The 17567-nt window shown below is 43.1% G+C and overlaps 1 protein-coding gene and 1 long non-coding RNA gene across 2 annotated transcripts; one reads left to right on the top strand and one right to left on the bottom strand.

Annotated features, from left to right (window-relative positions):
• Positions 1-836: 836 nt before the first annotated feature.
• On the top strand, positions 837-17155 carry dsh (Segment polarity protein dishevelled). The gene is made up of 9 exons (XM_073085243.1): positions 837-1805; positions 4944-5115; positions 10064-10264; positions 11281-11426; positions 11953-12110; positions 13823-13924; positions 14719-14801; positions 15223-15373; positions 16678-17155. The coding sequence occupies exons 1-8, from the start codon at positions 921-923 to the stop codon at positions 15369-15371; spliced, it is 1896 nt and encodes a 631-aa protein (XP_072941344.1). The 5' UTR covers positions 837-920; the 3' UTR covers positions 15372-15373; positions 16678-17155.
• On the bottom strand, positions 7324-7997 carry LOC140751332 (uncharacterized). The gene is made up of 2 exons (XR_012103296.1): positions 7834-7997; positions 7324-7728 (listed from the first exon to the last, which is right to left on the bottom strand). It is a non-coding gene; the product is annotated as an uncharacterized LOC140751332 (long non-coding RNA).
• Positions 17156-17567: the final 412 nt, after the last annotated feature.

The raw sequence follows: 17567 nt of genomic DNA, 5'->3' as shown, positions 1-17567 counted from the left end.
TGTGAATTTCATTGTCATACTATAATATTTTAGGGTGCTTATAGTTACAAATCACGTTTTTTTATAACATAGGAGTAGCAGACGAGCATGCAGTCTACCTGATGGTAAGTGGCTACTGCCGCCCATGGACATCTGTAATCAACCCCAGATAGGTTTAGATATTCCTACCTGATGTTGGCCACAGATGCGCCGCTACCCCTGAGGACTAAGCTGGAACGCCTCGGAAAAATATGTCTCCCTCACCACACCCTTCAAAATGGAACACAGCAGCGCCGAACACTGCTGTTATTAGGTAGAAATAGGTGTGGCGGTGATGCTGCCGGAGTCGAACCACAAAGGGTTCTACCACCGTTGAATATAGCAACATAAATCGCACTACGGATGGTGGCATATTAGAATTTGGATTCTTGTGTTTTAAGTTGCGTCTCTAGATGCGGTACTATACTCTTTGGTTATACACTGTGGTTTCAAAATATAAAATCTTTTTAGACTTAATCACGATGATAATAATGAAAAAATATGAGATAATATGAATTGAAATTTGATTGTACATTTGAATACAGAAACTAAGAAAATTAAATAAATTCCATGAATTAAAAATTGTTTTCGTTGCATAAATCCTTATCATTGATAACTCCGGTTTGATAAGATATTCAAGGTTTAATCTAAAGATTAGCTTCACGAGGTTTGATCATAAAATTTAAAATCTTGGTTAAACTATAATTAACTAAAACTAGACTCTTATGTGTACATTATTTTCAAAATAAAAATCAAGACTCATTTTGGCACATAATAAAATTATCGCCAGTGGCGCCGCGCGGTGGAGCAGACCTGAAACGTTTTATAGCCATTTTTGTGATGGCTGCCGATATTTATAGATTGTAAGGGTGTTGTTAGTTTTCAATAATAAATGTTATAAAATGGAGGAGACGAAAGTTATTTACTACATAGACGACGAGGAGACGCCGTATTTAGTTAAAATACCGATATCGCCTGAGAAAGTGACGTTGTTGGACTTCAAGAATCAGTTGAACAGGCCGAATTATAAGTTCTTTTTTAAGTCAATGGACGATGATTTCGGTGTTGTGAAGGAGGAGATTGTGGATGACAACGCTCATCTGCCTTGTTTCAACGGTCGTGTCGTGTCGTGGTTAGTGTCGGCGGAGGGCTCGAACCCTTCTGACGGCGCGTCCCAGTGCACGGATAGTAACGCTGGTAAGGGAAAGCAGAACGTTCATGGGGCTCCCACCGTACCCTTAACGAGGGATACCTGCACTGATACGGATAGTACGATAAGCTCCCGGCCTGGGCATAGAGCGTCTTGTGATAAGTACAAGTACAGAGGCCTGAGAATTAACGGACATTCGAAGTACGGAAACCATGGATTGGAGTATGAAACTGCGTCTGTTCTCAGCTCGGATTTGGACTCGACGAGCCTCTTCGACAGCCAGTCGGAGATTACCACGACCACGGGCCGACATACTAACGCATCAGTGGACCGAGCGCTGACCGACTGCAGTAGTGTCTCCCACCTGCAAGTGAGCTCGCGGAAACGTCCTCAACGCAGACGAAAGCGGCCCCAAGTGATGTCGCGAACATCATCGTACTCCTCAATAACCGACTCCACTATGTCCATGCACATTATAACTGTAACTTTGAACATGGATACGGTGAATTTCCTGGGTATTTCGATAGTGGGGCAGTCCAATAAGGGAGGTGATGGTGGTATTTACGTCGGGAGTATCATGAAAGGTGGTGCTGTGGCGCTGGACGGCAGGATTGAACCCGGAGACATGATTTTACAGGTAAGTGATGCTTTTTTGTGAATATTCATTCAATTATTCATTTATAACAATTCACATAATTTCTATATTGGTAGATTTTTAAGTAATTTTTCCCTATTACAAGACTGCTGGCTGTTGGTCTGTCCATCTGTCTGTCTGTCTGTCACAGGGCTCTTATCTCTTGAACCGCAATCAATAGACACTTGATTTTTTTTAATAATGAGACAGTACAAAATTAGTCCACCTGATGATAACTGTTATGTACGTCCATCCATAATCAACCCCAGATAAGATTAGATTTCAGTGATTAACAATACTGTTATTAGGAGCGGTGGTGGTGTTGCTGAAGTCGAACCACAGAGAGTTCTACCACCTTTAAAACTCACATAACAGTCCTCAGGAGATTCAGCAATACATTTGTGATTGGCTCTAAGTAGAATCTCTATGTGGAGTTGGTTACAGATGTCCATAGTTGGCACTGACCACAGACCTATATCTAAATAGATGACACATGTACCTTCATTTGTATGAAAACCAAGCGTGTCACTTTTTTCCGATTGACTGACACTTGTCAAGAAGGTTTTAGAGAAGATGGATGTAGAGTCCTCCGTCAGAGAGAAAATCGATTCAAAAGTCGTGTCGATTCTTCTATAAAAATCGATTTTGAAATCGAAATTCCGATTTTTTTTTAAAAAGGAGGAAATGTTGAGCAGCAAACATTTCAGAAATTTCAGAATGTTTTTTTTTACTTTATCTTATTTTGTACAAAATTGTGGAAGAAAATAGAATAATCTCTCTAATTACACATTGTGAATAATAAAACCTTACAGTGATTAAGGTATTTGATTCAAATAAATTTAATTTACTGATACAAAACATAGATACATCAATACCTTATACAAAGTTGTAAAGATATTGCTATTAGATTGAGATGCGTCGATGTTGCGTTGCCGTACCTGTGAGCACGTAAGTAAGACATGAAAAAATTTGATAGTTATGTTATAAATTATTTGATTTTTTTATACTAAAAAATAAATCTTCTATCTGCCATGATCCATCCATAATGAATTCATTAAAATGAGCAGAACAAATTTGGTTTTGTTTGATTGGGACCAATATTTATGCCCGGTCTTTAATCCATCTCTCTTTAACCTTGACATCACTTGGAAACCTGTAAATTTAATGGTAAATATTTTGAACAAAATAACTAAACATAAACATTGTAATTAAAGAATGTAATTAAAAAATACTTAAACGTTACACGTTTAACAATTCAGTTAAATAGTTACAAAATATTTATTAAGCAAATATTATTCATCCATTTCCAAAATCAATTAAATAATCAAGAACAAGAAACTGGCATTTACAACACCAGTTACTCAATTTGAAATAACCAATGACACTTGTCTTAGAGCGACGAGAGCAAATATCGATTTTACTTTTCATTGCGGGTATTAATACATAAGCTTTATAACTTTATAACCAAAATTGGCAATGTACTATAAATTATGAAAAACACATTCGGGTACTAGTTGTCTCTGTAAAACCACAACAAATTTTTAATAATTGATTATAAAATAAATCATACATATTTTAAGAAAAAAATTACTTACCCATAAAAGGAAATATTTTCTTTATCGCTGCAATATTACTTGTGGAATTTGTACAATTTATTACCGCGCAATTCGGCATATTTATTGATGTTAATTGACATCCGATGTCAACAAATGTTACTTTTGGACTAAATGACATTTCATCAAAGTGAGTTGAATCCACCTCCTTTATTTCGAGGTTTAACCATACTAAATCGTACACATGCTGGATCTATTTAGATATAGGTCTGTGGCACTGACCTTTGACCATCAGGTGGACTGTATGCTTGTTTGCAACATCCGAAGTCTAAGCTTCAGGTATACAATTATAATAAACTCCAATTAAGAGAATATTTAGGTACTTGAAGGTGGTAGAACCCTTTGTGGTTCGACTCCGGCAGCACCACCGCCACACCTATTTCTACCTAATAACAGTAGTGTTAAGCGCTGCTGTGTTCCGGTTTGAAGGGTGTGGTAAGGGAGACAGACTTTTTCGAGGCGTTCCAGCTTAGTCCTCAGGGGTAGCGGCGCATCTGTGGCCGACCTCAGGTAGGAATATCTAATCCTATCTGGGGTTGATTACAGAGGTCCATGGGCGGCAGTAGCCACTTACCATCAGGTGGACTGCATGCTCGTCTGCTACTCTTATATTATAAAAAAAAAAAAAAACTTGAAATAATATGGTTTGTATGAATCCTTAGTAAAAGTAAATAAGTAATACACAGGGTACAAAATTTCTTTTCTTCTTTCTTTGCATTTCTTTTGTCTTTTCTATAAAGATGAAAAGAAAGAGAGCCTCCTCAACATTTTGTATGTTTTTTATCTTTTTATTTTGTAGTTTGAAAGGTGTTTTCTCATATTGCGGATGTGAATTTTTGTGTTCATTTTGTTTTGTTGTTTATATATTACTCTGAGCAGTTGACTAGGGCGACTTGCCACTCTTCTAGTTGAATATTTTCCTTTATAATATAAGTAGCAGAAGATCTTGCAGTCCTGATGGTAAATGGCTACTGCCTCCCATGGACATATGTAATCAACCTCAGATACAATTAGATATTTCTACCTGAAGTCTGAAAAAAAGTATGTCTCCCTTACCACACCCTTCAAAGCCGAATACAGCAGCACTTAACACTGCTGTGGCAGAAATAGGTGTAGCGGTGGTGCCGCCGGAGTCGAACCACAGGAAGGGACAAAACTTCAACGTCTGGAATGTCTGCCTCTCTTAAGTTTAATAAAAAAAAAGTCTACCAATTTCTTTCTTCAAAAAAGGTGCAAATAGAGCTCTCATACAAAGCCCGCGATGGCATTGGCGACTCCTCTGGTGTTGCAAATGTCCATAGGCGACGGTGACTACTTTCCATCAGTTAGCACGTCTGCCTAATCGTTAGGTTAAACTATAAAAAAAAAAAAAAAAATGCGCTCGGCTTGTGCGGTGGACTACGGCCTAATTCTTCTCATTCAGATACGAGACCTGTCCCCAGCAGTGTTGATGGACAGTAAGGGGTTGTTGATGATAAATGTACCCTTCCAATGGATTTTTATATTGTACCTTTAAACAATTTTCCAGGTGAACGACGTGAACTTTGAGGATATGACCAACGATGAGGCGGTGCGCGTGCTCCGCGAGGTGGTCCAGAAGCCGGGGCCCATCAAGCTGGTGGTCGCCAAGTGCTGGGACCCGAACCCCAAGGGCTACTTCACTATACCGCGCACGGAGCCCGTCAGGCCCATCGATCCTGGTGAGTACAAACTTTAATAACTAGAAGAAATTTAAAATTTGAATTATAAATCTTAGAGTATTAATGTTATTGTTTTAATTCCTAATTTTATTATTATTGTTCCTATCGTATTTATTACGGACGACAGCGGCCCATAAACATAGTTTCTAATGTATAATGATAATAGAAAATAAGACATTTTATTGTAATAGATACGTCCTACTTAAATGATAAGAATAGATGTAAGAGTAGGATAGCAATAGAGTGTAAGCATAGAATTGTAAGAGTAAGACAGGCGATGTTAGAGAGGGACGGCAATAGGACGCGGTTGCTAACTGAGCCTGCGCCTGTTGCGGTACCCAAAATAAGTACTTAAGCTCGCCTTTTTGTATGTAATTGTGTATACGCCTCGGAATAAAACGAAGAAAAGAACTGAAGATTTAAGTTGGAGTTTTATTTGAAAACCCATAATCTACAGTATTCTATATTGTTTTTTTTTTTATTGACAATGATTTTATTTAATGTTTAGTACGTAGGCTTTCAGAGTGTAGTTTATACCTGTAATTGAGGTGACACTTAGATTTAAGTTCAATGTGATATGTCTTGACATGTATAAGTGTTCACTTTGTTGGTGTAACCCAATGATAAATAAATAAATAAATAACTTTCTACACTAGGATTCCCTGTATCCTGTCCCTGTAGTCCCGGGACTAGAATTGGGCTACGGTATCCCCTGTCTGTCGTAAGAGGCGACTAAGAGGGGGCTTCCGGGGTTGCGGTCGACAAGAGTCGTCTCGAACCGTCCAGCAAGCAACCCCGGGAAGGACGGCGGTGTGTGTGGCCGCATACCGTTGTAAACACCAGATGTGCGGGAGGAGCGTAAACTGCTCCCCCCAGGGCAGAGCCCGATAGGGGCATCGCGCTCGGAGGACTCCGGTTGTGTTCCATCGGAGATCCCGGAGTTCTACACCAAGCGCTGAGGACTGCCACCGCGGGGGTTTTAGTGGGGTAAAAGTCCCACATAACCCGGCGTCGTTCCCACGTCGTCGGGTACGTTTTGAAGGTCTCCCCCCCCGTAAATAAATAAAAAAAAAAGGATTCCCGGTATCGTGGTGCCGTGGACACATACAAAGACGGATACACATACATCAAAATCAGGAAAACAGATATCTAAATTTATCATTCAGATATCTGTCTGGCCGGGGATCGAACCCGGAAGCCTTTGCACGTCAGACCGGTATGGTGACCACTCCGCCACGCGGGTCTTCAACGCATTACGTGTTACGGTAATAATGGTAGCTTAGCCGTATCCGTTCTCAGTGCGGCCCGCGGTAGCCCCAAGATATACATTTTTTATGGTATTGAAATAGATGGATGGATGGATCTTTTTTTTTATAATATAGGAGTAGCAGATGAGCTTGCGGTCCACTTGCTGGTAAGTGGCTACTGCTGTAAGGACGTCTGTATTCAACTCCAGATAAGATTACATTCCTACATGAGATCTGCCACATATGCACCGCCACCTTTGAGGACTGGAATTCTTCGGAAAAGAACCTTACCACACCCTTCAAAACAGAACACAGTAGCGCTTAACACTGCTGGTATTAGGTAGAAATAGGTGTTTAACCACGGAGGATTCTACCATCCTCATATATACGATTAGATTTTGTACGAGCTGCACCCTACGGTTTTACCCCCTTTTAAAAGTGCAAACTCTCAGACTCCATGGGATTTCAGTTTGTTCTTGCACGGAACCCCAATTTTTTTCTGAAATAAAACTAATCTAAGTTACTCCTTGTAACATTTAACAGTGAAAGACTTGTCAAAATTATTCCAGCTGTTTTGGATATTAGCAAGAACAAACAGACAGACAGACAGACAAAAAGTTGATATCTTACACATTAAAAACAGTTTTATTTATTTTTAGTTTAACTAATAAGTTTTACGAGGCCAATTTTGATAAGAAATAAAAGCGCATCATTTGTTTTTTTTTTAATCTATTTCTCTAGCCAATAATCGAACGAGTTCATTTTGAAAAAAAATATACGCCAACCTTGATGTTTATAATATGTTGCATATTACACTGGTCTGCAAAAAAAAATTTTTTTGCCCTCCTTCTTATTATTGTGATGGTTTATTATATATTTGATACTGCTAAAAAGGAATATAGTTTTGAAAATTATGTATCACATACAGTTTTTTTGTAATGGAATTTATAAAGAAAACTCCTTTTTTATTTGTAATTGAAATCGTAACTTTAATAATTGTGAGAATATTACATATAATTGGTATCAAATATTTAAAAACAATCTATCTTATTCTAATACGCAGTATAATGTAGTATTTTACTTCGTAGTTTTCATATTTTCATATTCACTCTAAACCACAGGTGTTTTAAATGGCATGGACTTATGACTTCCTTCACACCAACCTCGTAGCGTTCTTGAACAAGTGTTGCAGCATATTTTCGGAAGCCATTTTTTTTTCCTTTCGTCAACTAGAAACCCAAAATTACCTTCGTACGCAGTTTTGATTAGGCCTGATATTTTATTTTGTTGTGATTTTACAACAAATTCACCACTTACATCGCAAAATACGTTTGCTGAATTTTTGCAAGTTCTTGGCATTTTGTATCTACAACAAAATTAAATTAATTTCAAAATGTGAATATATATAAGCTCTATGTTTTAGAATACTTATTAATTTTCACTACACATATCAATATAATTTGTTACTTACCAAAATACGTTGAATAAAACGAAAACAATCACTTTTTTTTTTAACCAACTGAGCGCCACGGAGTTGCTTTCCAAACTGCGCAAGCGCGTGTAATTGTTCAAAAACAATGCGAGACAATATCATTCTATCTCTCTCTAACACAGTAAACCAGTTTTGCGTGGACAAATGCGATGTAAGCTGATTGAAGCAGAGTTATAAGCAGTGTTAGTACAAAAAATATGAGAGAAAAACAGGAATTATAAGAAGTAATAAAAAATCCTTTAAAAAAAAACTATACGTGCCAGCAAAAAGTGGAAAGCAGATTTGGATTCAGCACGTTTAACTCTTCATAGAAATCTATTTTTTATCTAAAGGAGGATTTTGTTGCAGACCAGTGAATTATTGAAGTAAAAACTTCTGTAGCGGCGTTGTGAACTTTTTGTGATGGGTGAAAAATGTTAAACGCGCCAGGACATGTGACCTGATCGAAAATTCGTAAGATGGATAAATTTTCATGTTTGTGTATAATAGCGCAATAAATGAATATTGTATTGTACCACATAAATGAATATTTTATTGTACCACATAAATTAATATTGTATTGTACCACATAAATGAATATTTTATTGTACCACATAAATGAATATTGCATTGTACCACATAAATGAATATTGTATTGTACCACATAAATGAATATTGCATTGTACCACATAAATGAATATTGCATTGTACCTAGAGATGGGCAGAGGGTTTAAACCCAATGGGTGGATACGGGTTTAAACCGGGTATTTTGGGTGAAATAGGGTTTAAACCCAAATAAACACCCAAACAGCGGGTGTAAACTATTGTCATTCATATTTTTATTTTCTTCGTGTAATATCATTTTTAAAATAATATTGTAAACAATTCACTAAATATGCGCTCTAAAAGCACATATTTCATTTAACTACGCTGTTATAGTCATGTTATAGTCCATTCGGATGTGTTACATTTGGGTTACAATTTTCGAAGACCCGATTTTATTTTATAGATGTCAATGATTAGTGTAAAGGGCTTAGTGTACAGTTAAATCCTAATTTGTGGAGTTCCAACTGTTGTCCCTCGGCCGCCATCTTGAAAAAAGGGGCACTAAGCGTTTTTACGCTCTACCAGGCAAACTATTCGTCGCACAGAAATTTAGTAAGAACAATTATGGTTTCAAATTGATTTATCTATAATTTTAGTTCTATAACTTTTTGTCGTTAAACCAAAAATAACAAAGATAATAACAATAATAGATTGAACTTTGGGAAGACTTTTTTTAACTTTTTTCTAATTAATTTACAGAAAATTATTGAAACATTTTGATAGAGAAAAGACATTGAAACATTTTGATAGAGGAGTTTTTATAGTCCGGTCAATTTAGACATAAAAATAGTAATCAAATAACATAAAGCTAAATTTCCGTAGAGACCTTGGGTTTACCATCACAAGTAGTGTTCTAAAAGTCCTCATCGATGTGTGTGTCGGCACTTATTCGGGGTCAAACGTCAAAATTTTCGGCTTTCTGGATTTTTCTCGAAAACGGTAAATTTTATCGAAAAGTATCTTGGACCAAAGTTGTAGCACTTAAAATTTTCTATAAAATAATGTTTATATTTTTTTTCTTAAAGCTATAATTATTAAGATATTACGTAAGAATTACATTTTACATTATATGCCCATATTCCCACACCACCTGTGCAATAGTATACGAGAGGTATATTTATTTGTTTTAGTTGTGCGATATTTGTTTCGTCAAACAAATAATAATTAAAAATGTAATAAAAATAGATGAACCCCTAAAAATGTTATATTTAAAAATGTAAAAACATTAGAAATACAGTAAAAACCTATAGTATATCTATTAAATAAACATTTGAACTATTTTAAAAGCTTTGTGTAGATTTTATTAACTCATTTTATAAACACCCAGATAAATACCCAGTGGGAGGAAATAAACGGGTATTTATTGGGTTTAAACCCTGCACAGGGTTTAAACCGGGTTCTTTGCCCATCTCTAATTGTACCACATAAATGATAGTACTTTTATACTGCCAATTAAAGCAATTCGTGCAAATTTATACCCTAACCATTCCAAAATATCATAATATCAAAATACATAACGTTAATATTCAAGTTTTCACGTCTGCCGATGCTCCAGGAGTACATCCTTTTTCATGAATAAAGAACTTTTGTTTCTTTCTTTAACTTCCACAATTTGTATCCACAGGTGCATGGGTGGCGCACACCCAGGCGCTCCGCGAGGCGTACCCGCCGCCGCCGCTGTCGGCCCTCGGCTCCACGGTCCCGGAGCGCTGCTCGGAGGCCGGCAGCGGAGCGCCCCGGCCCGCGCTGCCGGCGCACGAGCCCCAGCTCTCCGTCGGCATGGATGTGGCGTTGGTGGTGCGCGCTATGCTCAGTCCGGACTCTGGTGAGTGGCTGCTATGTATTTTATGATATAGAGGTGAATAAGTAGAATTAAAAGTTAAAACTGTGAGAAGGGATTTTTAAATAATATATTCTTATGTAACAATGTTTACAATAATATATCTTTATTCACTAACTAGCTGACCCGGCAAACTTTGTACCGCCTCAAAATCTATTTATCAAATATATTTCATATAAAATATAGCCGAGTAATATATTTATATACGAGTAATATATATAAATATATAAATATATTACTCGTGGATAATGTAGCTTCCGAATGGTGAAAGAATTTTTAAAATCGGTCCAGTAGTTTTTGAGCCTATTCATTACAATCAAACAAACAAACAAAGTTTTCCTCTTTATAATATTAGTATAGATTTATCACACTTCCTTTACAAATGACATTGCAAAAATCAGATGACATTTCTTATCTCATAGCTAAACTGATTACTGATTCAAGTCTATCGATGTTTGTAAAAAAAAGCAGCGATAGCTTAGTGGTTAAGAAACTCGGCCTCTTGATCGAGGGGTCCGTTGTTCAAATCCCTAGCACGCACCTCAGATTTTTCAATGTTATATTCGTATTAGAAATAAATTATCACTTGCTTAAACGGTGAAAGAAAACATCGTGACGTAACCTGCATACGTGAGAAATCTTCAGTTTTCAAAGGTAAGTGAAGTCTACCAATACGCACTCGGCCAGCAAGGTGGACTATGGCCTAATCCTTCTCATTCTGAGAGGAGACCTATCTATATCTATATATATATAAAAAATCAATTCCTGTTCGTTAGTCTCGCTAAAACTCGGGAATCGCTGGATCGATTTGGCTAATTTTGGTTTTAAATTATTTGTGGAAGTCCAGGGAAGGTTTAAAAGTTGAGCAAATATGAAATATATTTCACAAACAGATTCTGAGGCGGTATGAAGTTTGCCGGGTCAGCTGTTTTTGAATAAAAAAAAATGATTTGATGTGACGGGATTTGTACCATGAATATGATTAAACCTTTCCTCCCCAGGCTTGGAGATAAGAGACCGCATGTGGTTGAAGATAACCATACCGAACGCGTTCATCGGGGCTGACGTGGTGGACTGGATCCTGCAGCACGTGGCCGGCGTCGCGGACCGTCGCGATGCGAGGAAGTACGCCTCGCACATGCTCAAGGTGGGTACTGACAGCACTGGTGGATCAGGGGAGGGGGAGATCCAGGGGTTGTGTGGTCCAGGGGTTGTGCTTGTTTGAAAAATCGTCAATATTAAAACAAACTGTATGAAAATTTATATTTTGGCTTTCTCGAGAGAAATAACTTAACACCTCTTTTTCGTCGACTTTTTAAAATTGACACTGTGGGGTAAAATGAGGGTTTGTGAAAGTTTGTTTATTTCATTTTATAATTTATTCATGCCAAGTCATTAGCAAATGCTTGTTTTTCTATACAACTGCTTTCAATACAAGTAGTGAAATGCTTTAAGGGTGGCTCGTGTGGACTAAGGTTGGGGGTTGAAGGGGCGGTCCGCGTAATAATAATTATTATCTTTTTCCCTTTTTTTAAATGCCATCTATTTTACACATAATTAATAAAGCATTAGTTCCAGTATCTTGCTTTACATTTATCTAAAAAATGAAGTTTGTATGTCCACTTATCCAACTCGAATGGAGTTTTTGTTATACCTTTTTCGCTCAATCGCAGGCCGGCTTCATCCGTCACACGGTGAACAAGATAACGTTCTCCGAGCAGTGTTACTACGTGGCGGGCGAGCTGTGCGCGGACATGGCGGCGCTGCGGCTGCGCGCGGCCGACGGGGACTCGCTCGCCAGCGACACGCTCGCGCCGCTGCCCAACCCCGGGTGAGTGCCGCGCGAGCTGGGCCACGCTGCACCAGTGTCGTGTGATATAGGGGAGTGTCTTAGGCGGCCGACGGGGACTCGCTCGCCAGCGACACGCTCGCGCCGCTGCCCAACCCCGGGTGAGTGCCGCGCGAGCTGGGCCACGCTGGGCCACGCTGGACCAGTGTCGTGTGATATAGGGGAGTGTCTTAGGCGGCCGACGGGGACTCGCTCGCCAGCGACACGCTCGCGCCGCTGCCCAACCCCGGGTGAGTGCCGCGCGAGCTGGGCCACGCTGGGCCACGCTGGACCAGTGTCGTGTGATATAGGGGAGTGTCTTAGGCGGCCGACGGGGACTCGCTCGCCAGCGACACGCTCGCGCCGCTGCCCAACCCCGGGTGAGTGCCGCGCGAGCTGGGCCACGCTGGGCCACGCTGGACCAGTGTCGTGTGATATAGGGGAGTGTCTTAGGCGGCCGACGGGGACTCGCTCGCCAGCGACACGCTCGCGCCGCTGCCCAACCCCGGGTGAGTGCCGCGCGAGCTGGGCCACGCTGGGCCACGCTGGACCAGTGTCGTGTGATATAGGGGAGTGTCTTAGGCGGCCGACGGGGACTCGCTCGCCAGCGACACGCTCGCGCCGCTGCCCAACCCCGGGTGAGTGCCGCGCGAGCTGGGCCACGCCGGGCCACGCTGGACCAGTGTCGTGTGATATAGGGGAGTGTCTTAGGCGGCCGACGGGGACTCGCTCGCCAGCGACACGCTCGCGCCGCTGCCCAACCCCGGGTGAGTGCCGCGCGAGCTGGGCCACGCTGGGCCACGCTGGACCAGTGTCGTGTGATATAGGGGAGTGTCTTAGGCGGCCGACGGGGACTCGCTCGCCAGCGACACGCTCGCGCCGCTGCCCAACCCCGGGTGAGTGCCGCGCGAGCTGGGCCACGCTGGGCCACGCTGGACCAGTGTCGTGTGATATAGGGGAGTGTCTTAGGCGGCCGACGGGGACTCGCTCGCCAGCGACACGCTCGCGCCGCTGCCCAACCCCGGGTGAGTGCCGCGCGAGCTGGGCCACGCTGGGCCACGCTGGACCAGTGTCGTGTGATATAGGGGAGTGTCTTAGGCGGCCGACGGGGACTCGCTCGCCAGCGACACGCTCGCGCCGCTGCCCAACCCCGGGTGAGTGCCGCGCGAGCTGGGCCACGCTGGGCCACGCTGGACCAGTGTCGTGTGATATAGGGGAGTGTCTTAGGCGGCCGACGGGGACTCGCTCGCCAGCGACACGCTCGCGCCGCTGCCCAACCCCGGGTGAGTGCCGCGCGAGCTGGGCCACGCTGGACCACGCTGGACCACTGTCGTGTGATAGGGAGTGTGTAGGTGCCGGGAGTGTGTTAGGTGGCGGACGCTGGCCCATAGTGACCCAGTGTCGTGTGATACGTGCAGTGATGTTAGCATGTATTGACCTATGTTGACCTAATAACCTCATGGAGTATGTGATGTGGGTAAGAAGTGAGAGTGGTATGTGGTAGATAGTCATTTTCATTATTAAGTGGTGACCATGCTGGCGTATGCAGCTGCAATAACTCACTGCGGACACTTAATTTAATAAAAAAAAACATATTTTCTTTGATATTTTACGTAAATAATGTGTTAAATATTTATTATATTAATCATTGTCTTTGAAAGTTGATGAAAATGTATTAAAAATCTTTATTTATCACACAATCTGTTCAATTCCAGCATGATGGGCCCCGGCTACATGCCGTACGCGGGGTCGTACGGCTACCAGCCGATACCGTTCAAGTACTCCAGCTGCGTCACCAGCGAGCACACCATCTACGGGTGAGTACACGCACACACACACACAACCACACACATACACACGCGCCCGCACGCATACACGCGCACGTATACGGGCAGATACGCGCAAATACGTCATCAACCCATTATTGTGCTACTGCTGGGCACGGGTCTCCTCTCAGAATGAGAAGGATTAGGCCATAGTCCACTGCGCTGGACAAGTGCGTATTGGTAGACTTCACATGCCATTGAGATTTTTTTTTTGTAAATCTCTCAGGTATGCAGGTTTCCTCACGATGTTTTCCTTCACCGTTTTAGCAAGTGATAATTAATTTCTAATACGCACATCATTTGGAAAAATCATACACATACATACATACATATATGGACACACATTTTATATGGCACACACACACACACACACATATATGGACGCCTTCATACATGCACGTACGGACGCTAATGCTTACACACATGCGCTTACACACACATATATGGACGCGCACCTTCACACAAGCACACATATTAGTCACGCACGTACGGACGCTCGCGTGCTCGCATACATGTCCATAATGAACCTGTAATCAATCCTAGATAAGATTAAAGTCCTACCTGAGATCGGCCACAGATGCGTTGCTGCCCCTGAGGACTAAACCGGAATGCCTCGAATAAATATGTCTCCTTTACCACACCCTTCAACCCAGAACATAGTAGCGCTTAACACTGTTGTTATAACAGAAATAGGTGTGACGGTGGTGCCGCCGGAGTCTAACCACGTAGGGTTCTATTACCTTCAAAATCTATCAATAATGTAAAGTGTATCAAATGTATTACAGTTACAATCGCGAGGAGAGCGTGCTGTCGGGCAGCGGCGGCTCCAGCGCCGGTTCCGACCACCTCACCGCCAAGGAGCACACCGGTGAGGTTTCAGACACAGAGCGTGTCAGACACGGACCGTATCAGACATCTGTCTTTGCCTAACCATCGCGTGGACAACGATCAGACAAAATATATTGTAATAAATAAAAAGTAAATTTGTCTGTGACGGGCTGTGTCTGATACGGTCAATGTCTGTATGTGAAATTATATACTTGCGACTACATCGATTTTTTTTTTTATAATATAGGAGTAGCAGACGACCTAGCAGTCCACTTGATGGTAACTGCCACACATGGACATATGTAATCAACCTCAGATAGGATTAGATATTCCTACCTGAGGACTAAGTATAGTGTCATGTACAATTATATAAAAATAAATGTCTAAATAAATGAGATTTAAAAAAAAGTCTCCAAGTATTATTAGAGTTTAGTAAATGATCCAATTTCTTCTGTCCCCAGCGAGCCGCGAGGGTGAAGTGAAGTCCACGTCGAGCGGTTCCGGCACATCGGTGGTGGCGGACGGCGGCGGCGGCGGCGGTACGCGGCGCTCGCACTCGCACTCCAGCGGCTCCGAGCGCGCCGGCGACCGGCCCGTGCTGTTCCTGTAGCGGTGAGTGTCCCCCCCGCACTCCAGCGGCTCCGAGCGCGCCGGCGACCGGCCCGTGCTGTTCCTGTAGCGGTGAGTGTCCCCCCCGCACTCCAGCGGCTCCGAGCGCGCCGGCGACCGGCCCGTGCTGTTCCTGTAGCGGTGAGTGTCCCCCCCGCACTCCAGCGGCTCCGAGCGCGCCGGCGACCGGCCCGTGCTGTTCCTGTAGCGGTGAGTGTCCCCCCCGCACTCCAGCGGCTCCGAGCGCGCCGGCGACCGGCCCGTGCTGTTCCTGTAGCGGTGAGTGTCCCCCCCGCACTCCAGCGGCTCCGAGCGCGCCGGCGACCGGCCCGTGCTGTTCCTGTAGCGGTGAGTGTCCCCCCCGCACTCCAGCGGCTCCGAGCGCGCCGGCGACCGGCCCGTGCTGTTCCTGTAGCGGTGAGTGTCCCCCCCGCACTCCAGCGGCTCCGAGCGCGCCGGCGACCGGCCCGTGCTGTTCCTGTAGCGGTGAGTGTCCCCCCCGCACTCCAGCGGCTCCGAGCGCGCCGGCGACCGGCCCGTGCTGTTCCTGTAGCGGTGAGTGTCCCCCCCGCACTCCAGCGGCTCCGAGCGCGCCGGCGACCGGCCCGTGCTGTTCCTGTAGCGGTGAGTGTCCCCCCCGCACTCCAGCGGCTCCGAGCGCGCCGGCGACCGGCCCGTGCTGTTCCTGTAGCGGTGAGTGTCCCCCCCGCACTCCAGCGGCTCCGAGCGCGCCGGCGACCGGCCCGTGCTGTTCCTGTAGCGGTGAGTGTCCCCCCCGCACTCCAGCGGCTCCGAGCGCGCCGGCGACCGGCCCGTGCTGTTCCTGTAGCGGTGAGTGTCCCCCCCGCACTCCAGCGGCTCCGAGCGCGCCGGCGACCGGCCCGTGCTGTTCCTGTAGCGGTGAGTGTCCCCCCGCCCCGCCCCCCACCTCCCCCCCGCACTCCAGCGGCTCCGAGCGCGCCGGCGACCGGCCCGTGCTGTTCCTGTAGCGGTGAGTGTCCCCCCGCCCCGCCCCCCACCTCCCCCCCGCACTCCAGCGGCTCCGAGCGCGCCGGCGACCGGCCCGTGCTGTTCCTGTAGCGGTGAGTGGTATTTTCTTGATATTCCAACCTTTGTTTACATTTTGGACACCTAATTATGAATCAGATTATATGTTGTATAAATTTTCTATCATTTCGTTATCATTTATATATATGTAGTGAGTTTTATGATGGCAAGTGACCGTTCCTCTTTATTTCCCCTTCTAAATATTGCCAATTTTAAGAGACATTACAAAAAAATTGATATATGACCACATTATTTTTCAGGATCGACCCACCGCTCAAACGTCCGATACTGCCAAAAAACCTGGTTACATTACTGTAAGTGGTCCCCGCGGTCAACCGCCGCCTTGTAATTATAATTGTGATTAACAATTGATTGATCGATCAATGTTTGATTGGTCGATGATTGATTGATCGACGTTTACCGGCCGCCGCGGCCTCACTGCCATTTTGTGGTCTTTATTTAAATGTATACACCATGTATATGTAATTATGTTAGGTTTTGTACAGGGTGATGTTGGAAATGGTACTGTGGGTTTGGGATGGGATTGTATGGAGAAAATTATATGTAAACCAGTGGTTGTCAACTTGTTTGCGACCCCCTAAGGGATCGTAACGCTAAGGGGATCGCGGAAATCTGAAATTATCAAAGAAAACAAAACTAAGATAATTTTACTTAGAATGAAATCTACTTCATTATTTAATATACCAGTCGTAGATTAGTAAAGATTACTCACTCCTAACAAGACCTCCTAACTGGGTACATTTTACCCAGTTTTGAGAATTGAAATAGTTGCGTGAAAAAGTTTTGCCACGTCTCCTTGCTAGAATGTCACTAAAATATTTGAAATATTATTTATTATGTAAATTGAGCAGTATTAGTTATTTATTCGTAAATTTTCTCTAAAAATGTTTTTATTTGTCAAGAATTAAAAAAAAGAACTTACTAATAAGCCGTTTGTGACTTCATTCAATTTCAAGGCGACGATGTATCTTTACTAAGCTATGATACCAGTACGTAATTATAATAATAAATAGTACTTATTTCAAATTTGTAACAATATACGAAAGTAATTAAAAATACCTTAGATTAGGGGGTCGCCTAATATTTTTCTGCACAATTGTTTTGTAAAATCAATATTTTTTAACTTAAA

The sequence above is a fragment of the Epargyreus clarus genome, unplaced genomic scaffold (assembly GCF_041222505.1).
Source record: "Epargyreus clarus isolate Ecla_fem2 unplaced genomic scaffold, WU_Ecla_fem_2.2 ptg000022l, whole genome shotgun sequence".
NCBI lineage: Eukaryota > Metazoa > Arthropoda > Insecta > Lepidoptera > Hesperiidae > Epargyreus > Epargyreus clarus.
This window is presented reverse-complemented; position numbering and strand designations above follow the sequence as displayed.